This window comes from Vidua macroura, chromosome 1 (genome assembly GCF_024509145.1).
Source record: "Vidua macroura isolate BioBank_ID:100142 chromosome 1, ASM2450914v1, whole genome shotgun sequence".
Taxonomy (NCBI): domain Eukaryota; kingdom Metazoa; phylum Chordata; class Aves; order Passeriformes; family Viduidae; genus Vidua; species Vidua macroura.
In genome coordinates, this window is record NC_071571.1 from 58,720,152 (window position 1) to 58,744,676 (window position 24,525).

Here is a 24,525-nt window from a genome sequence, read left to right on the forward strand (position 1 = left end):
CAGACCCACTAATGAGCAGCATACAGTTCTGTATCTTCCAACAGTGCTGCCTGCATGTTTATCTCTGCTTTCAACTTCCTGCACTGTTGTAGTTACCCACAGTGCAATGCATGAGGATGGAAGGTCAAATCTACCTAGTCAATCAATCTCAGCAATTAAAAAATATTTGACATCAATGCATTGCTTGTTGAGGGCTAGGTATATGCAAAGGAAGGGGGAAAGGATGGCAGAGAGAGGAAGGGAAAAGAATCATAAATTATATTGAAACATCATGGGTAGGAATTAAGACATCACCACCAGTCAAGATTCAGTCTCTCTGACATTACTCCTAAAATACACTGCACAGTCTCATCCAACTGATGACTCTATATGGAATGGTCTACCTGCCACATGCAATGACTGTTCTCTTTCCACCCTCTCTATTCCCCCAGTTTTCTGCATATGGGAGTCTGCTGTGCATTAGGAAATACTCTTATTACAAGAGTGAGGCAGTGGAAGAAGGTCAAGCTCCCAGTAAGCTTCTGCCCTCATTGATGTGGTCATTAGATGGTTAATGCTAAATCCAGACTATAAGAATCAATTGAAACTGAACCTAGAGAGCAGCTACCTAAGTATCCTAGCTTCATGTGTCTCTCATTTGATAACTACATGAAAAGCAAAGCATTCACTCAAGCAAAACATCAGGAGAGCATTCACACTGGAGTCAGAATCTGAAGGCAGCTACTGGAGGTTTTCATCTTTTGTATGTGCCATCTGATTACAGAAAAAAAAATCTAAAAAACCTGAAAACAAGTACATTTACAAAGGAAGATATGAAAATAGGCATATCCTTTACTGTTTGTTTATTAACAGCCTAGTGCATGTTCTGAAATACTCCAGATAACATAGTAATCAAAAGCTACAAACTCACCATATAATTTTGTTCTTAAAATTCTATATTAGAATTCCAACTAGAAGCTTTTGAACAAAGAGAAGATGTCTCTAGGCAAATTTACAAGTAATAAAGTAACTTCTATCAATCAGTTGTCTCAGTTCATTCTGTGTATTGACAGGGATCTCACTTAAGTACTACAGCTTTCTTTCCTAAATTAGAACCACTAATGCCAAATAGGAAGGGTAGACAGCTACTTCACACATCAATAAAATAGCATTCGCTTCAAGTAAATGAGGTCTCCTTTCTTCTTTCAGACACTCTGGAACTGTTGCAAAAGATTTTGCCCTGGTCTAATGTGACAAAATTACTCACCTTCCCCATCAGGGTTCATATTTTCATAGGAATCCCAGCGTATTAGTGGGTCTGATGTATTGTAATCAACTATTACTCCATGATCATTCTGAAGGTGTTCACATCCTAAAATGAGACATGTTAGAAACCAAAAATTATCAGTCACATATGTAATTATATACACACACAGATGTATGTATGTAGCCATCTGATAGATGTTTGCTCCCTGAATGGCAATACCCTATTCTGAAATGCAAGAAGCACCAGAAGGGGAAGAAAGGTTAAATAAAACAGTTTAAAAAAAAGAAAAAAAGCTTAATTTATCATTCAGAGAATTTTATCTTGAGCTTTTTGATTATGATGTAGGCTGAAAACTTGGATCAGTCCCTAAACACAACTAACAATGATGATCCACCCAGCCCTAGAGGGTCAGACATGATAAAGAGCTTCTGAGAATGAAACCATGGGTATCTATAAAGGAGATGGTTCTAAAGGAATGATAAAATTAGGCTTTGTTACAAATTTCATTCTGATTCATATAGATTATCATTCTGATACCAGAGCAATTTATGAACTAAGGATGAACAGGAAGAGCTGAAAACTGTGATTTCATGTCCCTTCCAGTTCCCCCAAGATGGCAGCACTGCAGAATCTGAGAGTAGACAGCTGGCTTTCAAAGTGTTTTGCTGCATTTAAGTATGTTCTGCTGAACATACCTGGAATTTTCAGCAGTAACCCATGCTTTTGTGCCCTTAACAAGCCGTTAAATAATGTTCAGGTTTTAAATGGATACAATGAGGAATTTAGGCATAGTCCAGTGATTCAAAAGCAAAGCACAGGCATCAAGAATTCATGACCTTGAACTTGGCATTGATACTGTTAAATATCAAACAGACTGTCTTTTCTATTATGTCTAGATTAGGGAAAAAAGAAATCCTCAGTTATCAAACCTTTGGCTGTGTCTACAAACTAAGTCCTACTGTAAATTTTTCTAAAGCAACAGTATTATGCATACACTGTGACATTTAAAAAAATAGTTACAATTAGGACAAGAATGTCCTGTACTTTTATGTGCAGCCCGGAAAAAAACATCTATAGACTTTCTGTGATGACATTTGTGACAAAGCAGATTTATAAACTTTATTATTAAATATTCAGGGATCTTATATTCTTGGCAATTGCATTCTTTCTTAAAAATATCACAGTCAGTTATGTTCTAGAACACCGTGTCCAGCTTCAAGCTACAGAATACAAGAATTATATTAATAAATTGAAGCAAATTCAGGGGAGCATGACCAGGGTGCTCAGGACTGAAAGACTTTCCCTGTGAGGAAAGGCTGAGGGTCAGGGCTTCTTCAATCTGGAGATGAGATGTTCTTGACAAGGAGCTGACAGCAGCCTCCCGAAGGCCACAGAGGAGACACAGTTTGGAGAAAGGCAGAAGGAAAATAAACAGGCAAAATTTGAATCTAGATAAATTTAGAGTCAATATGAGAAAAAAATAATTCCAAATGAGGACAGTCAGATGTTTAAATAGTTCACCCACTGAGGCTGTGATGTCTCAGTCCTGGAAGTTTTTCATTATTTGACTGGACAAAGCTGTCACAGACCTCAAAGACAGGGAAACTGGTCTGATCTCACAAATGACCCTTGTTTCAGCAGGAGGATGGACTAGAGATACTAGATTCTGTAGTATTTTCAGATATGGAAAACTCATTTTGTAGAAATTGTAAGTAAGTATTTCAAGGTGTCATGAAAACCAGGAAATAAACTCTCCAACCAATTCATAGGTTAGAAAGCCAGCATTTCTAGCAGCACTGGCTGCATTGGGATTTCTCCTGAAAGCAGGTACTCCCAGTAACTTAACAGACCAAGTTATATTCCTGAAACAAATACATACTCATCACATTTCCTGAATACATGCATATATGCTAATTACTTCTGCGGACTTATTTGGCTATGGTTCCAGATTTTCTGATTAATCTTTTCTCTTTGAGAGTATTTCAAACATGTGATGATGTCACAATGTACTTCTCTTATCATTCTTTGTTCTGATAGATGATCCTTGTTCTCCAAACTAAGGTCTCTACTAGTACATATTAATCGCTAATATAAATAAATAAGGAAGCATTAGCTGGCACAAAACTTGTTAGTCACAGAATGTAGAGAATTAACACAAGGTCACATTTATCTCTGGTATTTGTATTAAGCACTGTATGGTGCAAAACTAAGCATTAACCAGAATCATATACTATTGTGCTAAAGTTAAAGCATTTTTCAATGTCTTCCCAGACCGCTGCATAGACAACTTCTTAAAAAAAATATAACTTGTTGAGTAACAAAGTTGAGCTGCTCTTCCTAGCCAGTTAATTCCTCAGACAGCAACTGAATACAAATACCCAGTTACTTAGAACCTTATTTTTCAACAGCTTGAAGCCTACTAAAAAATCCACACCTTTCATTTGTCATCTAAGGAAGGGAAACTTGAAAAATTTGGTCCTTTTTTAGACATGCAAACTGGCCTGTCTTCAAGCACTTACTATCCAGAAACATTTAGAACAAGCTAGACAAATTAATTTATAAAACTGGTTTTCTCTTTCTTTTATAGCTTTCAAACAGGCTAAGTGAGATTTTTGTGCTCAGTTGGACAGAATCCAACTTCTTAGTGGCTATGGCCATAATTTTCTAGATTATCAAACTCATGTGGAAAAAAAAGAAAAAAAGAGGAAAACATGCAATTCACAGGACAGCAAGGACACTGAACGGGAATATGTATGAGACAGACATTAAGGGTGTTTGGTTTTCAATCAGTCTTAGGCATACATTTTGGGACACCATAAAATAATTAAGAACACATTCATTAACAGAATTAAGCTACAATGATCTGCATAATCTTAAATTCTTACTGCAAGTAAGAATTATCACATAATCTTAAATAAATTAAAACAGAATTTTGAAGTCATGAAGAATATCCTACAAGCCAACTTCAAAGCAGAAGCATGTCCAAGAAAACTACAGTTGTATCTCTTTATGCTAAACTGAAGACAGTCCAAACTTCAATACTGCAAACATAATCAATTATGAAAACATCCAAAAGAGGTTATGGGATAGGACACTGCTGTCACTTATGCCGATTCAAGCCACCTACTATCTATGTTCTACAGAAATACACAAATGTTTTCTACTAGTTGTAGCAAGTGTTCTGGTATAGCTTTAAAAATTCTGGTGACTTCTATGCTGATATAAATGCAGAGTCTTTATTAACTTTTCCAAATTTAAACCAGTAATTAATATATTTTAATGAAAAAGTAAAATTTCAGATTTTTTACAAGAGAAGTGGAAAAAAAGAGGGAAAAAGATTTTTTTTAATGTGTATTTCAATATTATTTATTTTCAAATTAAGCATATTTTTGGTTCTCGATGCTCACCTTGAATTTTCTCTGGAGTTCCTGAAAACACTAATTCCACCTTACTGTAGTCAGGGAAACGGTCATCTGAGAACAAAGGACAGGAATTCAGCAAGATGTTTTCCAGGAGAGCAGTTTCAGAGCGCTCAGAAATCAGGATTCTCTATGGCTATCTATATATGTATCCTCATCACTCTTCCCTTCCCAATTGCAGCTTACTGATCTGCTTTTAAAAGCCACATTCTTTGTGCCACACATTCTCCAGAAAAGTCCACATAAATGCCAGCTGAAGTTTTGCTTGCTTTCTAGAACAGTCAAAAGCAGAAGAGATGTACAGTTCCTAACCCTCTCTCTAGACAGTAGACAGATGTGGCTTATAAAGAAAACACACCCAGAAAAATTAAAATTGTTCTCCCTCTTGCCTAAAGCACAATACTTGACCACAAAAGTTTTGGAATCCTTATGTTGCATGCTGCAGGAAAATATGCTTGATTTTAGTTTGCTAGTAACATAGGCTGAGGAAGTTCCAATCCTGCATATAAACACAATAAAACTGACAATATGATTTGGAAAACATGAGGACTAGTGTGACACATTTTCAAGTGTGTCTGAAAACTTTGTGTCCATTCTTTGATATTCTAAAGCATATTAAAAGACTCAGACTATGCCACAAACACATTATCAGACTTTATCACTGTTTCACTAGCCAGAAAAGGGAATTATTTAGCTCATCTTATTTCCTTCAATGATGACAAAGAGAGTCACCATTTAAATGAGGGAGAAGATGATAAGGACTGTGTAAGAGTATCTGAATTATTCTGACAAGTTAACTCGCTTGAAGAGCTTTTCCTGTCATTAGGGTTTTACTGGTATTAAACACTATAATTTAACTAACTCAAAGCAGTCTCCTTTTCCCCAAAAATAAGTAAGGGGAAAAAAATAATCCTTTTGAAAACAAGTTCTGAAGAAGATCATCACATACATATGCTTGCATGCCCACACACATACACATCCATCCAACCACAGAAGACAAGTACCTTTGTTGGCATTATCCAAATCTTCTTTGCCAAACACCAAACCATGTCCTTGAATAGCTCCAGTGTGAAACTGAAGGCGAAAAATCACATCACGAGTAGCTGACCTGTATTTTTTGTGATAACACTTCATCTAGAAAGAGAGAGCAATGCTTTATGTCAGATAGTATTTTCTTACAATTCTGAACAAATGTGTATATATTAGTTGCTAATTAAAGCAGCCATAACACAATTTATTGTAGACACATCTGATGTTGGAAGAAGCAAGGTATGTGTTATTCAATCCTTTAAGATTACACAGGCCCAAGGCAGGATACTTCTAGATATGTAAAAAATAATAATCACTATTTTCACCATTATCAGTCACCTATCAGTAGGTTATGAGCCAGAATCATAATATCTGGCAGTACAATATTGAAATGCTGACCTGTATACAGATTTCTTCCCTACAAAATTAATTAGTTTCAGCACACCCTTTTCAAAATAACTGAAGAATATGAGGAGTTTTTCAAAGCAAGCCCACAAGCTGATTATATCTATTTTAGGACTTGTAAAAAACCTGCTCTAATGATAGGATCTTATTTTAAGTTGATAAGGAAGTTGATAGTAGTTTTCACACCTTGGCTAGAACACAGAACTCTACAAAAACATCTAGTATGAATTTCAGTAGCTAAAAGTGAATTCTATACCCATTCTCTAACACCAGCTTCCCTTAGACAAAATCTATGGATATTTTACTTACTAATTCTCTGAGTCTACTGTCATACAAAGGCACTCAGCATTCTTACAGGAATATGTAAAAATTTTGGCAACCTCAGTCACAGGACTGAAAATTTTGTTATACTATCCTCATTATATCAGGATTTTATGATAAAGCAGATATTACTGAAATGCATTAAAAAGAAAACAAGTATCACTTTTATTAAAGTCAAAATAAGAAAAGCATCAGATAGAAAATGCCAAACAATTGAAGAGCATAGTTATTCAAATGAAATAATGCAAGAAAGATGTAAGAGTTTACGAAGGATGCTTCTGAAAGTTGGGGTTAAAACACAGTTATGAAATTCTTCTCACTACAAAATTTGAAAAATTCTATCAAGCCTTCATTATAATAACCTCATGATATCCTACATTCCAGAAGTCACTCAGCACTCACCATATACCTGGCACACAGGACAACTTCTGAAATATTTCAGCCCATATACCAGAAATGTTTTCTTGTCAAGTATTCAGTATGCAAATCACATATTCCTAAACCATTATAAGGGCTGGGAGCTTCTCTATGCATGTAATCTCTATTTCATCTGAAAGTGAGGAGGTTGTTTGTTTGTTAGTTTGTTTTAAGAGAATGCCCTACAGTATATTGGCAATACCAGGTAAAATAGTATTTGCTTCTTTTTTTGGACAGTTCTTTACATGCACTAATTGTATACACACCCCTGTAAAAGGGATCTACTTCCTTTTAGTCCAACACAACTAAAGTAGTGAAGCATGACTTCACTACTTTAAATACCAAAAGGTAAGGTATGAGTAACAGTTTGACTGCTTGAGTCAATAAAAAAATGCTCAATCTCCAGCATGCCAAGCAATTCAGTAAAGACAAAACACCATCATAAAGGATGAAAAAGGCAAGTTTGCCCAGAAGTGAAAAATGGACAGAAACAGAATTAAGAGAGCCCTGATGAGAGATATTAGAACTAACTTGTTGGACAATTTTTTTTTTTTAATCTAGAGATGGGGCAACTGATAGGTATTTTAAAAACTTTTATTTTCAGTCTCCTGAGAAGGTTGAGACAATACAGATGTTATAATTCACACCATCACAATCAGAAGCCTACTTTTTCTTAATTACAATACACTATAAGTGTTTCTTGGCCTATCAGCTTTTTGCCACACTACGATGTGTAGATGCTTTAAAGCTAATAATCTAAAACTACCCCTCGCGGGTCTCTACAAATCTATTTCCCACATTAGCCTGCTCCAAAATGTAGGATTGGTATGAAAGTAACTGTGATAATTCCATGTAATTGTATTATGTGAGCAAAAATACTTGAAAAGAGCATATTTAAGTTTATATACATTGAACCATTTTGGCTTTGCACAGTTGTTGGATTTACTGAAAATGTACTGTCTTTTACATAATCGCATTTATAAAAATACTGAATGAGAGGAGTTCTTCCTTTTTTCTACTTTCTAATTCAAAGTACCAGCCTTGGATTTAACCTAGATTAGCTTAAAATTAAATAATTTAAAGTTTTAATTCACTTAAGTTAAAATTAACTCAATTTTTGCTCTAAAGAACTTACCTACAGAGAATTGCAATTTTTAATGAAAATCTGTTCTCTTACAATCAGTAATATTTTACCTCTATATCCATAGACTAAATATATCTTTTAGTGCTCAGTATGCATAATAAACTTTCAATGAAGTCTAAGTGTAACTTTGAATTCTGAGTTCACTAGCTTTTGATGCCAGAATCAAGAATTAATGCAAGCCACTGCAATGTGCTGGAAAATTCCTATATGCATTTGCAGATGTCAGTGCAGCTTTTCAACAGCTGCATCTGTTCTGTATCACCACATGCTATTCACATGATGTTAACAAATTCCCTAAATCTAAGGCAAGAAAGGCTATTTACCTTTTTAAAAACAAACAAACAAACAAGCATGCATTTCAAGTAGTTAAACCTTTTGGAATTGGAAGTGAAGCATATTACAGATCATTATTGTTGTCTTATACCACTGAAAATTTTGTTTAGACATAATAAAAAAAATTCAAAACTGAAGTCTTTGTTTAGGAAATACTGAAGTGCTGAAAAAGACACTGGTTTGCTCAGAATTATCTCAAATAATAGCATGAGATTAAGGAAGATTATCTCTTTTAAAATGATGCATTCCTGAAAAGCTATGTGCTCTTTTTTCATTCTAAAATCTCACTTGAGAGATATCGAGTTTGTCTTAGACTGATTTCTGTTGTGATGTATTCAATTCCTTAGGCACAAACAGTCCTTCAGAAAGTAACAAAATGTCCTTAATTTGAAACTGTTTCAAACTTTCAGAGTATGCCAAGTTATATTAGTATATTTTACAATTGTTTCTCCCTTTTTCGGTGAAAGAACAAAAAAACATATACAGAACTGAAGGGGGAGGGAAAATAAAAAAAAAATAATCTGATACCAAGAACACTGTTGTGGTTTAGGAATATTATTCCCCAATTCAGTGTTCCCACTGAAACACTTCAAACCACACACCACTCAACCACACCCTCTCCCCTTCTCCCCAGCAGCATGCTGAAGAGAATCGGAGGGGCAAAAGATAATGATGACGGACTGAGATAAAATCAATTTACAGTGAAGTAAGACAATGAACAGTAACAGCAACAATACAGAGTGTACAATATAATAACAGAGTGTACAAGAAAAAAAAACAACAAATGAATGAGTCATATACAATTGCTCAAACCTCCCCCCCATAGAATCCCCAACAGTGCCCAACTGCTCCTTCCACCATGCAATACGAACCAGAAGGAAGCCCTTCCCCATCCCCAAGAAATTAACGAGGTGGTATAAAATAACCTCTGTGTCCTAGTCATGCCCCTTCTGGCTACTGCAAAAATTAGACCTATCCTGACCAGGACCAGGATATTATCCACCCCTTATTCTATGCCATCTACATCATGCCCAAAACCCACACCTTCCATCTATACACACACACACACATACATACATACATATATATATACACATATATATATATACAAGAAGAGGTATAGTTTCTATAGCCATTGGCCTAATCCCTCCAACTTGTCTGCTGAGTTCATTCAGTTTATGACTGTCACTTCCATCTGTCCTAGATGTCTTCTAAGGCAGAAGGGCTGTTGTGCTGTTGGCTGGTTGCAAGCTGCAACAGGAGCTCATGACTGGTGTATCTGGAGCAGTCCATTCTCACTGTTCATGGCAGTTATGACATACACTGGCAGTGTCATTGAGCAGCCAACATTATACAATTTAGTATTACTGTTCTCACCCAAAAATCAAGCCCCTTTGAAGTACACACCGCATTTCCCCTGTACCTCTGCATTACACACCAAGTGCACCCAGGTCCCTTTATAAAAACAATACCATGGATGGGTCTGCCTTTGCTTGAAGCAGAACTAATTCAAACTGTCTTGCCTAACATACTCCTCATGCACTACAGGGTCTTTATTCCCTTCAGCAGTATGTGGAGGTTTTGATTGGGCAGGGCCAGCTCAATTGGTAGAGTTCTAGTGTTAACTAACCAGGTGGCCTCTGCTACATCCCAATTTTTGAAGGTCCCACCATCCATTGTTTTCAATATGGTTTTAACAGTCCATTGTAATGTTCAGTTTTCCCAGAGGCTGGTGCATGATAAAGAGTATGATACACCCACTCCATACCACGCTGTCTGGTCCAGGTGTCTATGAGGCAATTTTTGAAATCAGTCCCCTTGTCCAACTCACTTCTTTCTGGGGTGGCATGTCTCCAGAGGACTTGCTTTTCAAAGCCGAAGATGGTGCTCCCGGCAGTGGCATGCGGCACAGAGCACATCTCCAGTGGTTGCTTCCACCATTGTAAGAAGGTAACGCTCCCCTCAGTGGGTTTGCCTGAGTGTGATGCAATCAACCTGACAGACCTCCTCATATTTGTATTTTGACTATTGTCCCCCATACCACAGGAGCTTTACCTACTTGGCCTGCTTGATTGCAGCACATTTCACAGTTATGGATAACCTGGGAGATAGAGCCCATGGTTAAATCCACCCCTCAATCACGAGCCCAGCTGTATGTTGCATCTCTTCCCTCATAATCTGAGGTATCATGGGCCCACCAAGCCAGAAATAATTCACCCTTATGTTGCCAGTCTAGATCCACCTGAGACATTTTAATTTTGGCAGCTTGATCCACCTGTTTTGCAACCAACTTCTCTATCCAGGTAGCAATGTCTTGATATAATTCAACAGCCCAGATCGGTTTACCTCTGTGCTACCAATCTTTTTCCACCAGTACAGACACCCCCACAGAGCACTTGCCACCATGCGAGTCAGTGTACAGGTAGAGTGCTGGCCATTTCTCTCATTCAGCAATACCTAAAGCCAACTGGATAACCTTCAGCTCTGTGACCTGACTTGATCCACTTTGTCCCTCAATAGCTTCTGCAACTTGTCACATAGGACTCCATACAGCAACTTTCTGTTTTCAGTGTATCCCTACAATACAGCAGGAACCATTCATAAAGAGAGCATATTGTTTTTCATTTTCTGGTGCTGATTATATAGTGAGGCCTCCTCAGCACGTCACCTTCTCCTCCTGCTTCTCTGATGTTAGTACAAAATTTTTGCCTTCAGGCCAGTTTGTGTTGACTTCCAAGATCCTTCGGCAGTTGGGGTTTCCTATTCAAGCTAGCCAAGTGATCAGCATGACTCACTCCATGAAGTGTCAGTGGCATGTGTGAAATATCCTTTGAACATCCAATCCAGCACTGGCAGCTGAGGTGCCAGGAGGAGCTGTGCTTTGATGTCAATCACTTCTGAAGCAGCTCAAACCTTCATAAGCTGCCAGGATAATATATATATTATACTATACCTTCATAAGCTGTCAGGATCTCTTTTTCATAAGGGGTGTAGCAGGCCTTGGATTCCTGACTCTGGAACCCTAGGGCTTGTCCTCAGGTCTCCCTGGGTACCTTTTGCCAGACACTCCAGGAAAGACCATTCTCCCCAGCTGCAGTATAGAGCACACTTTTCACATCTTATCTTGTCCTGACTGGCCCAAGAGCTACTGCACGAGCAATCTTTTGTTTGATTTGTTCAAAAGCTTGTTGTTGTTCAGGACCACACTTAAAATCATTCTTCTTCTAGGTCACTTGATAGAGAAGTCTTACAATCTAACTGAAATCTGAAAAATACATCCTCCAAAAACCTATAACAGCTAGGAAAGCCTGTGTTTCCTTCTTGCTGGTGGGGATTTTTTTTGCCTACATCCATTGGAACCTGATAACACTCATCTTGCCATTTTACTCCTAAAATCTGAATTTCCTGGACAGGTCCATTGACCTTACTCTGCTCTATGGCACATCTGGCCTTCAGGAGGACCTGGATTATATTCTTGCCTTTCTCAAAAACTTCCTTCTGTGTAATTCCACAGAATGATGTCATCAATGTGTTGCAAGTATTCTGGAGCCTTGCCCTTTTTCAGTTCAGTCTGGATCAGTACATGGCAAAGAGTGAAGCTATTTCAAGTCCCGGAGCAGTCCATTTCAGGTGTACTGGACACTCCTCAAGGTAACATCAAACTGTCGCCTGCACTTTTCTGCTAAAGAAATGGAGAAAAATGCATTAGCAATATGAAAAGTCACACCACTTTGCTGCCTTGAACTCCAGTTAATAGTGAAGTTCCAGCATGCCCAGCACAGCAGCACTCAGAAGTGGTCTCCACTCTCCAATGGACTTATGTGCTGGCCATACAGGACTAATAAAGGATGAGTGAGTCTTGCTGACCACTCCCTAGCTCTCTGGAGGATGAATAATTTCATGCATGGAGAATCATGGTGTCACAGTTTGTTGTGCTACTGTCAAGGATACATTGTTGTGGTAGTGATCAGTACCTACTGTTTTTCAACTCTCAGAAGTCCCACAGCAGAAGGGTCCTCTGAGAAGCCAGGCAAGGTATTCAGCTGTCCAATTTCCTCTGTCTCCATAGCAGCTATGCCAAAAGCCCAGTGATGCCCTTTTGGGTCCTCAAAATACCCTCTACTAAAGTAATCTATGCCAATGATGCAACAGGGTCTCTGGACCAGTCACAGCTGGGTGTTTTTGCGATTCATTCCCAGACAAGCTCACTACAACTTCCATTACAGTCAGCCGTCACTCCGGAAACAGCAAAAGATTCTGCCCCTACATACCTTGAAGGCATCAGGGTACATTGCATGCTGGTGTCAACTAAAACCTTACACTCATGTGGTTCTGTCCCTTTCCCACACCTGGCTGAAGGCAGGGCCCCTCCTGGTAACAGTACTTGTTGCTCATTTCCTGTAAGTATGGAGGTCCCTTCAAGAGCATTGGAAGTAGCATCAGTCCTCCTATTATCTCTGAGGACTTACACACTGGAAACTGGAGCACGATATATCCTTGAAGAATTTCCTGTAGTAGTTGTGCTTCCTCTCAACTCACACACCAGTGCTGCTAGGACAGAGGTGGGTTTTCCATCCACCTCCATATATCCTCTCCATGGTTATGCAGGTAAAACCACAGGTTACTTTGTGGTGTGTACCCTCTCTATTGAGCAGGAAAACGCTTGTTGCTAATAGCAGAGACTGGTCTGTATTGGCAGGGCACGGGACATTTCTTTAAATTGCTGGTAGTCCTCTTTAAATTGCAGGAGGTCCTGGGACAGCCTTTCCATGGACAGGATGCAGGCCCATAGGGAGGAAGAGATACTTTCTTCATATAGCCGGAGTTTGGCAACCAAATTATCCCCTCTTTGTTCACCTTCTTTCCGTGACATCACTGTCAATGAGTTCATACACAGCAATGGTGCACTTCCTAGGAACTTCCACTACATGCAGTGTTTGTGTATACCAGACTTCATCTGGATTTATAGGGAATTGCCCATTATTTTAATCCATTATAAAGTATCTCTGGCACAGCTAATTCTCTCAAGTACTGGATACCTTTGTCCATGGTGTTCTACTTGTCTCAGTGCACTAATATATCATCTTTGTTTAAGATACAAGACACTCTTTATACTTGACAGGAGTCAGCTCCTGAGGCTGAGACGCTGTCCTCTTCCCAATCCCAACGTACACATTCCAGGACAGGGATCCCAGTTGCTTGGCTTCACTACCATCTGGTTTCATATCTTGGGCCACAATATCCCAGTACTGGACAAGCCACGTCACCAGGGGCTACCCAGCTGATGGCTGCAATCTTTACTCATACCTCATAGCTCACCCAGGGACAGAGATCAGGTGATTATCTCTAGCCCTGCTTCTTCGTCTTGTGGAGTGCCCTACTGCCTCTTCATCCCTCATTATGCCAATTGATTCAGTCTTGGATTTCTTCTTCTGTGTAGGGGCAACTGCTACCAGCACATGTTGTTCCCCTGGTTCAGCTGCAGTTTGAGTGGCCACAGTGCCTGTTGATCTGCTTTCCTCCCTTCCCCCCGAGGGTGCTGTCTGGTAATGAGCAATGTTCAATAAACAGCAGCCAGAGTCCAGAACATTGTAAAACTTCATTCCTCTCTGGAACTGCCACAGCATTTCTTCTTTTGCATATTTTATCACTTCAACAGAGTCTTGTAGTTGTTCAGAGGTGAACTTACAAGCCATTGGAGCAGAACAGTCCTTCAGAAGCTGGCCCATTTTCTCCTACCTTTCATGCCACTTATGACAACCCACCCTCAGGGCAGATCTCTGAAAGACCCTCCTAAAAGTCTCCTGTAACTCTAACATGTGGACCAGACTGAGGAGAGCTAGCAGACCTAGCCACAAGAACAAGCTTTCCTAAATATCTAAGGGGAATTCAAAATTCTTAGAAACTTTTATAAGAGGTCTGAAAGATAAAAAGGAGGTGAAAAGCTGGGGAAAATTATTCTCCCTTGTTCCCCACACAAACTGGGTATGATTATTAATGGATTCCCAAAGGTAGTGCTGGAGGTAAGGGCAGGAGAGCAGCACTCAATACACTTCCCAAATGACCCCCATTGTCCTTGATGTTACCACATCATAAGCTTGTATCGCATAATACATCAACAAAACAATCCTGATCCCTCTCCTTGATCTGAAAAATATCATGAGGTATGGAAACATACACAGTTAGGTACCACACCACATGGACAAATCAAACAACATTGTCACCAGTGGCTCTGGACCTAATGCAACAAAATGCTTAGATGAAATTTGTTTCAAACCCACTCTGGGCAGACCTGTTGCTATCCTAACCCTTCGTGCCTAACACTGGGTGCCAAATAAGACTATTGTGGTTCAGGAATGGTGTTTTCCAATTCAGTGTTCCCACTGAAACACTCCAAACCACACACACTACTCAAGCACTACCCCTCCTCCTCTCCCCCACAGCAGGTTGGGGAGGAGAATTGGATGCACAAACAGTAACAGCAACAATACAAATGACAGAGAGTACAAATAAACAAAACTTAGACAATTCACACATGATTGCTCACAGACGTCTCCCATTCTTCCTTCCCCCTACCTCCCAGAAACCCCAGCAATACCCAAGCACTCCCTCCATCATGCTACCTGACCAGGAAGGAAGCTCTTCCCCTTCCCCTGAAAAATAACATGAGGTCATACAAAATAACCTTTGGGTCCAAACCATACCCTGTCTGGCTACTGCAAAATTTAACCCTATGCTGGCCAGACCTTGGACATGATCTATCCCTTATTTGGTATCTCACCTTTTTGAGTACCCAAACAATTTAGAATTACCTAGGTATTTTCTTTATAGCAGATAGTTTTACAGTTGTGCACACTGCCTGCCAAATTATAGGGCAAGATATTTTAATGCCAAATTACAAATCCCACAGTAATCTTTATAAAGAAAAGAGCAATACAGGCCTTACTGAACTTGGTGATGCTATAAAATGAGAATGCTGACAGCAATTTTTTGAAAACAATTTTCTCCTAAAAACCTTCTTGTTTAAGTTTTACAAGAGTTTTTATTCCCATGAAAGCCAAAGATGATGACTAAATTAACCTAAATTATTCTGTAGTATCTCCAGGCATTTCATAAAATAATGTTTTTTACAACACAAAATAGGTCAGAAACTGTAAACTAAATGTCACGTCGATAGATTTTCATTCCATACAATTAACTCACCATAATATCTCCTTTCAAAAGCTGGGCAGGGTCTATAGCAATGCAGATTCGACTTTGATTTTCTGACCCTATGCTACTTGACAGAAGAAAAAAAAAAACAAAACCATTATTTAAAGACACAAAAACACAAAACAAACAAGAAACGCACAAATGAAAGTAAAAATGGCTATGTAATTCTGCAATCATGGAAATTAAAACCTAAATTCAAACATAGTGGAAAATGCTTACAACTTACTATATTCCAGATGTATAAACTGGTTGCATAGCCTGGTATAACTTCAGAAAAGGCCAACAAGCTGAAAAGAAGCCAACAAAAAATGCTTTGTAACATTCAGATATAGGAAGCAATTACAACTAGGAAGTTTCATGCACATCCAGACTGAGTTAAATGGCACATAAGTGGCAATGCTGGATTGTCAAAATACCCTTCAAAGCAAAATTGGCTAAAAGGTTGTTTTTTGTTTTTTTTTTTTTTTTTTTTTTTTTTGTTTTTGTTTTTTTTTATTTTATTTCAGACTAGTTCTGAATTCAATAGGGAGGGACTTTAAAGTATTCTAGTAAGGAAGGAAACAAATTCTGCATGAAAACAGAATTAATAAAGGAAGAATGATAATGGCCAAAAGAAAGGAAACCCCCAATATAAAATAAAAATATTTTCCAAAAAACCAAATTATTTGATCTTCAGATTTGTTTCAAAATCAGTATTTAAGGCCCTTAAATTTCTACATAGAACAAGCAATACCCTAACTTTATTAAAGCAGTTATTTTAGAAATAAAATCAGACTAAACAAAAATGACAATATAATCATTGCAAATTCATGCTGATTATATTACAAAAGACCAGTGCTATTTTACCTTCGGATAATAAAAACACAGAAACACAAATCATAAATCATTAAGACCTCTAAGTTCATCAAGTGCAACCATCAAAGCTGTATTCCTTCACTGTGCTCTAGCACATTATCTCATTCTATCATTTTAATTTTAAATCCACTTAGGATAGCAAGCCACATTAGTAGCAGTGGTGAGGCCACACCTCAACTACTGTGTTGAGTTCTAGGACACTCACTTCAAGAAAGACACTGAAGTGCAGTAGTGTGCTCAGAAAAGGTCAAGGGAGCTGGTAAAGAGTCTCCACACATGTCCTATGAGGAGAGGCTGAAAGACCTGGGTTGTTTAACCTAGAGAAAAGGAGGCTCAGGGAGACCTTATCACTCCATATAACTGCCTGAAAGGAGGTTGTAGTAAGGTGGGAGTCAGGATTTTCTCCTGGGCAACTAACTATACGGTAAGAGGACATAGCCTCAAGCTGCACAGAGAAGGTTCCTTTTGGACAGCAGGAAGAACTTTCTCACTGAAAGGGTTGTTAAACTTTGTAACAGAATGCCCAGGGAGGTGGTGGAGTCACCATCCCTGTAGGTGTTCAAGAAACAACTGGATACGGCACTTAGTGCCATGATCTAGTTGACAAAGCGAAGATGGGTCAAAGGTTGGACTCGATGATCTTGGAGGTCCTTTTCCAAACTAAATGATTCTGTGTAATTCTGTACACCCTATCCAAACAGCTTATCCACACAAAATCCAATCTCAAAACAGAAAAGAGATTATATTTATAATCATTTCCCAAAACAAAGAGGAACTTACTGTGAAAGCTGACCAGCTTCCCAGATCCCTTGCAGTAACAGGGACCACAACTGTTCAGAGATAGGCAGACACGAATAGCATCAACTATTCATTTAACAAAGAACAAGAAATTGATTTCACCTGCTCCAATTTTTACTCTTAGAATGCTTCTCTTCTGGCTACTTTATAGAGAATATTTGGATGGATATCAAGAAGATATTAATTCTAATTTGAGATTCATGCAGACTTTCTAGAAAGTTACAAAATGAAACAAGACTTTGATCCTACACCTGAATAGGAAAAATTAGGTACTTTACCTCCGCCAGCATGTAAGTTGGGGATGCCATGAAGGATAACATAGTGCAGGAAAAGAGGGGTTGCATTCATTTTCACAGACCCAGATAGAAGGCCACTTAAGAACTGCACATATCTGAAAACAAAAAGTTTGTCTGAATTATATAAAACCACTAATACTAGAGAAATACATTATTTACACAATGGCATTTTCTTGTGACAATGCACATAGCTCCAAAATAATAATCTTCAAAAAACAGCATGAAAAGACATTTTCATTTACCACTGTATTAAATCCATGGCTGTTACATTGCCATTGTTGGTATCTTTATTTTGGTTATTTACATTACTACTCTAAGTAAGAAATTAAGTAGAAGAGACAGTAAAGTCAATTGTTTTGGTACACATTCCTAGTTACAACTGTAGTCTTAAATGTCTTTCACAGCAGCATGATATGGTTTCCATCCAATTTACAGTAAAGTAATCTTCATTAAAACAAGAGCAAGAAACGCCCTTGTCAGAAATCTTAACATTAAGGGCAACGTGGTCAAATAACATCTTCATAATGAGAACTCATTCAGCACAAAACAAGAGGAAAACTAACACAGCAATGTGAAAATTATTCTGTTTCTGTGATTTAATACGTGGTTTGGTCACAAGCTCATGAGCAAATACATGCTAGTAAACATCACTGCAGTGTCTTTAATTTTTCCACTGGCTTTGAGTCCCTTTTTTTTTCCATGCCTATGAGAAGATCTTCATTTATCTTCCTTCATAGTCTCAGGAATGTATAGAGTAAAATCACCTTTTTTTCACCTTTATGCACAGATCTCATTAACTGAACTCCTGGTAACACCACAAATAAGGATATCCTGCTGAGTAACAACAGCTTTTCTACCCCAGAATGGGGGTTGTGAGTAATTTAAAATAGGTTTCATTTTACAGACAGCTTGCAAAGCTCAATCTATTTTAAATGCTAAGAAAAGGCAACTTTTTTTTTGTTTTCTCCTTCAATCTTTCTGAAAGGATTTGGTACATCAAAAGCACAAATTTTACAAATTGACACACTTGACAAAAAAAAATAATGTGTTAAAATGTTTTGTCAGTGACCTCTCACGACTTTAATAAAATAGTTTATTATTATCAATGTGAACATTTTCTCTTTACCAGCTTTTAATTATTACAAAAATTATACTGAATTTTTGAAAAACTTTCTCAAGGCAGTGCATTTAAGGGGCCTAGAGACAGTTGGCTTACTTTTGATAAGAGCGACAAAAGATTTATCCCGAAGGTTTATGAGAAATTTTTTTCATATGAAGGGTCTCTATCTGCATTTCTCATTCAGAAAAATCTTCAACTGCTTATCTGAGAATGGATTCAAAATAGATCTGGTCTACAGTTACTTTTCTTACCATTGTTACAGTACCCAACTAACAGTAGGGAAAAGCTAAGTGACTTAATGGCCACAATTTATTTTTATCTGGACAAGATTTAGTGAAGAAAAAGTTTCAAAATGTGAAAAATGGGTGCATTTTCATATTTTACGATTTGGAGATCCACTTAAATTATCCCATTTATACATCAACTGGGTTTTAACAAGGATATCACTAATTAATTACCCAGCAATGGTTTCAGAGAAAAAGGATATTAAAAGGCCACTGACTGATCAGAATAGGAACAAAGGAGTACGAAATTATCCACAAATATTAAGAGAGTTGGTTTTCCTTTCTCTGCAATAAGATTAGTGGCCACCACCAGGCCAGGCAAAGTAGGAGAGGTGAGATTTGGGATAACAGTTCTGACAAACAGTTTGGAAAACTACCTCTGTTCTTATGAGAAATTACACTCCGAAGTATGTGTATATGTCTGGAAGATGGCAAGGGCAGCTCAAGTTCAGTACTGGTGAACAAAGATGTTAACGCCATCAGTCAAGAAGCAAACTGAGTATCTCTGAGGCCCTCCCTCCCGGAGTTACCCCCAGAAGAATTAAGCAAGTGTCCTTGAAGGGGGTATAGGAAAGATAGATGCAACCATTTATAGCTAGCATCTAGCTTTAGGGCTCACATACAGTTCACTTAAGTCAGTAGGTACTGAAGCTTCCTGTCAACATGGTTGGAAAACTGCCCTGATGCACAATTCACAGGCTGTCGTGGAGGTTCCTGGCTCTCACCAAAATATGCCTGCTATCTAGAGCTTCTGTATGGGAAGATTAACAATATCTCTTTCCTTTTGCTGCTATGGTTCACACTTCTCTGTCTGGTAGGCAGAATTCTCAAATCCTTATTACTGAAATGCGATACACATATATGCAAGTACAAAATTGAAACAAAAAAAGGCCAACTTCTACTAATGAAAAGTTTATTTCAAGTCGAACGGAATGTTGTGCTACTATTTTTCAAGTTAAAAGGAGCTGTGCATGTCATCTAATGGGTTAAAAAAGTAACCAGTAAGTTTTTATTTAGAGATTAACAGAACCAAACACCTTACCAAGTTGTGACTACTGATTTTTCTGTTTTAATTACTAGCAAATTCCTATACTTTAAACAACTTCTAAACAACCTACTGCATACACATGGTTTAAGACCAAAAAAAAAAAAAAAATCCAAAAAAACCCCAAACAGTAATTACCAAATCAAACCTAGGTGATATTTTATATTTCTAAAAGAGATTCACCTATATCACAATTACTTGTCTGATGGATATCAGTCTCTTTTGGTACTGAATCCTTCAATTACCTGTCATAAAAACAAGGTACATAGTGAATCCCAAAACTATTCACTTTAACAAGTGCTTATTACTTTGAATCCTAATTCAACCTTTGTCATAAAGACAGACTGAAAAGGTAACACATCCAGATAAACATAATAAATATTGCATGCTTTGACAAACATTTACTAGCATGGACATGGGGCAAGTGCATAACCTGCAGATCCTCTAAACAAGTAGTAAAAAGATCTTTATTGCACACTAATCAGCACATTTCCCATACTCATCATTATACCACAGAAAAATTAGTTTATTGTTATCTTGGAACAATCAAGATTGTGACATCTCTTTGTTAATAAACAGTGCAGTGAGAACCCATTTAGATAACTATGTGGTACAAAAGGTCTTGTCTGTCTGGGACCACATACAGGAACTGAAGGAGAGATCTCATCAATCAAGGAATAATAATATAAGATACAGTGCTGAGAATTCAGGAATCACTGGAGGATCTTGTGGAAATAGCCTTCACATAGCTGGGGAGGAATTAAGGGATGGGAGCAGAAGATAATTAAGACATTTCCTATTGATATAAATTAGAAACAAATTGAATACCTTCTTTGGGACGGCTGCATTAAAGCTGAAACTTTATCATCAAAAAATTTCTTCATAGCAAATCTGTCTAGAGCCTGATCAGCACTGTCAAGAAAGAGACACATGTTATTCTTCTTCAGTGTTATCTCAAAAATTCAGCAGGCTACTGCTTGAAATATGCAAAAATATTTGGAAGGAAAAAAGGAGGGAAGAAAAATAAAAAAACAAGCACCTAACTAGCAACTCTAGTAATCTGGACATTGTGGACAATGATGTCTATTCCACTGACACCTTCTCATTCAACACCTCAAGATAGCTTCCTTCCTGAGCAAAGCACCTTCCTTATTCAATGAACTGAACTGCATACTTCCAACATGAATACATTGAAATCAGAATGCAAAAAACTTTGGCAGAACCAAACAGCTTAGGCTCCTAAAGAAGGATACTTGCCATAATTTCTTGCATGTGCCACTGGGAATTCTCTCTATAAAATACAAATTTATTTTCTTTTTCAGAAAGAACTGTAATACCAGGATAGAGGTTAATTTAAGCAGTCAATAATTCATTCAGCCTTTGTTTCCCTTCCCCAGCACCCTGAGCCATCAAGGAAGAGACTGTCTTTGAAAAGGAACTATTTTACATCAGAAAACCATAAACTCGGCAAACACACAATCAAGGAGCAACATATTCCAAAAAATATATTTTCTTCTATTCTTTATCCAGAATGGCTCTTATGTGGGTCTTTTTTGGGTGAAGGAAGGCAAGAGGCTACAGAAAAAAAGAAAAAGAAGTGCCAAAAATCAGTAAGAATGCTGTTCATCACATATGCCAAGTAACGTGCTATGGTGATTCTTTTATAGCTATTCCAGATAATAACAATGTGTTTCATAACAGATATAGTCCACATTTTTAATTTGTATCAGAACATAAAAGATCTGGAAGTTCCAAAATATAAGAACACACCAAAATCTCAACTTTTAATTTCCACAACTAGTTCAACCTAAATGAGTTCAGAGGAAAATAAACTTGTGCAAAGTACACATATGCACGTCAGGATAAAAATGAAATTTATGCCTGTTCCAAAAATTAATCAGAAGGTGCCAGTTGTCTTGACAGGGTGCTGGATCAGGCTAGAAAGTCAAGCCTTTTCTTCATGGGTGTTAAAAATTACATAGTGTGTACTTAAAATATTCTTGACCCAAAACCTCTTTCTCACCCAATCCATCATGTATCTTCATTCATCTTCACCCACACTGCCATCCAGAATTTAGGCAGCCCATTCCTACATAATAGCCAAAACCTGCTAGCACTTCACTTGTTAAAATAGAGTTTACCAACAATTGCAAAGAGCTCTGTTTGACCTCATTAAATTTGATGACACATTAATCCTTCCTAAATGAGAAAATTTGATATTACAACATATATCTAAAGGGGGGCTGCACCAATAAGGATTTTTCATAGAATCATAGAATGGTTTAGCTTGGAAACTACCTTAAAGATCATCTTGTTCCAGCTCTCTTGCCACGGGCAGGACACTTTTCACCAGACCAGGTTACTCAAAGCCCCATCCAACCTGGCCTTGAGCACTTCCAGAAATCTGGCCTCCACAACTTCTCTGGACAACCTATTCAAAGCCCCATCCAACCTGGTTACTCAAAGCCCCATCCAACCTGGCCTTGAGCACTTCCAGAAATCTGGCCTCCACAACTTCTCTGGACAACCTATTCCAGTGTCTCACCATGCTAACAGTAGAGAATTTATTCTTTGTATTTAATATCTAATCTAAATCTACCCTCCTTCAGTCTATAGCCATTCTCCCCTTGTCCTGTCACTGCCTTACTTTGAAAAAGTCCCACTCCACCCATCTTGTAGACTTCCTTTAGGTACTGGAAGACCACCAGAAAGTCTCCTTGGAGCCTACTCTTCTTTCAGACTGAACAACCCCTTAGCCTCTCTTTACAGCAGAGGTGCTAAGCACCTGTGAAATTCACAGGATTTCACTAAGCCTAGAATTTTTTGGCATGTTGTCGTGGTTCAGGAAGGGAATTCCCTAATTTAGTACTCCTACTGATGCTCTCCATACCACACTGCTGCTTGTTCCCTCCCTCCTCTCCCCTTCCCTGCAGTGGGATGGAGAGGAGAATTGGAGGCACAACGGCAAAGATCACGGGTTTTGATCTTTAAATAAGAACAATTTACTGGACACAGGAATGAGATTAAAAAATTAATAGTAACAACAACAATACTAATGACAGAGGGTAGAAGAAAGGAAACATTATCGCTCACTGTGGAAGCCCCCAATAATAGACAATGCTGGATGGCTCATCTGCCACACTTTCTCAACCCGAAGGGACCCCTTCTCCCTTGAAGGATCCCCTTCCCCCCACACCTAGCAATGACATGAGGCGGTCTAGAATAACCTCTGGGTACTGGCCATGCTCCCTCAAGCATACTGAAAAAATTAACCCTGTCCTGCCCAGAACCAGGACACCTATGCATGCTGACAAGTATGAACTTTCTTTAGTGCCAACTTCTTCAAGGTCTTCTTGTAGGAATATGTCCCCTGTTGACAGAGTGAACAAATTACTCTATGTCTCCTTAAAAAGGAAAAAAGTCTAGAAATTTCTTTCCTCAATTTGGTTAAAAGACACTTCATAGGACCTTGGGGATTTCACCTCAAACTTAAGGACCGTTAATTGGACAGAAGCTAAAAGGTCCCACCTAAGCAATTCACTAGAAAAAGAAGAGAACAAAAGAAGTAATCACTTTTGTGAAGTGTTTTAGCAGGAGCAAGAACCTCTTGCCCTGGCTCAGTTTTTCTCTGTCAAGAGCTTTGTTATTTTGCCTTTTATTAAAACTTTTCTGTTTCCAACACTGTCGCAGAAGCCATCCTGCTTCTTCTATGCCACCTGAGGTAGCTGAGTTACCTCGTGTGGTACTTTTCTCTGCGAGCTTATGAGATCTGGCTTGAAAAGATAAGTATCATCTTCTAAGTACCAATTCAGACACAGTAGATGGCACCCTTAACAGCAGCACCTGCAGTAATTTCTGCTTCTGCAAGGTTGCTGTGTACCATTTTCAGGAGTCTTGATAATGCTAGGGATGAACAAATCCTAGCTGGGAAACCCCAACCTCATCCTTATACAGAAAAGTTAAGCTTTGGATAGCAGCTGCCAGATATCCAGAAAGTTAGAGGGCTTCCAAGCTCACTCCTCTCCTGCAACTTCACTGGAGGAATCCTGAATTTGTTTGGGGTAAAAGGTGGTACCTTTAATTGCTGGGCTTAACAAAACACCGCTTGAATGTGACTGTAATGATGTTATTATAATATATTTATAGCCAGGTACCACCTTTAAGGATGACATAATACTGCAACACTGAAATCACACCACAACTGTACTACCCTCATTTGACAGTTTTTGTCATTCACAATACTTCTCAACAAAATATGAAATTGTGGCAATCACTGAAGCAAGTGGTTTTTTCAGTACATATTAGTGTACACAATGCACTTCGTTTCTTGGTCCATAATTACTTATAAATTTGGTTTACCTAGTTTGCCTGACATCCATGAATAATTTGCTATCAACCTCTAGCAATTCAAGACTCCGTCAACTACAGTTGTGGATCAAACCTATTACTGACATGCTGTTGTGAATTCAGGACCAAATTTGATTTAACCATGACATTTAGAGTGTATCCTTATTTTAATACATTTATGTATGTATATAAAATGTATATACATACATTTATGTATGTGTATAAATTAAAAAACCCCAAGGGAAAACAGTATT

The 24,525-nt window shown here is 38.1% G+C and overlaps 1 protein-coding gene across 1 annotated transcript in view; it reads right to left on the bottom strand.

Annotated features, from left to right (window-relative positions):
• TNS3 (tensin 3) overlaps positions 1–24,525 on the bottom strand; it is a 136,214-nt gene that overhangs the window by 76,569 nt on the left and 35,120 nt on the right. Inside the window, exons 8-14 of the mRNA XM_053993578.1 lie at positions 20,753–20,836; positions 17,458–17,570; positions 15,753–15,813; positions 15,518–15,590; positions 5,670–5,799; positions 4,654–4,719; positions 1,247–1,351 (exon numbers count right to left, since the gene is read on the bottom strand). Coding sequence (XP_053849553.1) covers positions 1,247–1,351; positions 4,654–4,719; positions 5,670–5,799; positions 15,518–15,590; positions 15,753–15,813; positions 17,458–17,570; positions 20,753–20,836 — 632 coding nt within the window. The remainder of the gene's footprint in view (positions 1–1,246; positions 1,352–4,653; positions 4,720–5,669; positions 5,800–15,517; positions 15,591–15,752; positions 15,814–17,457; positions 17,571–20,752; positions 20,837–24,525) is intronic.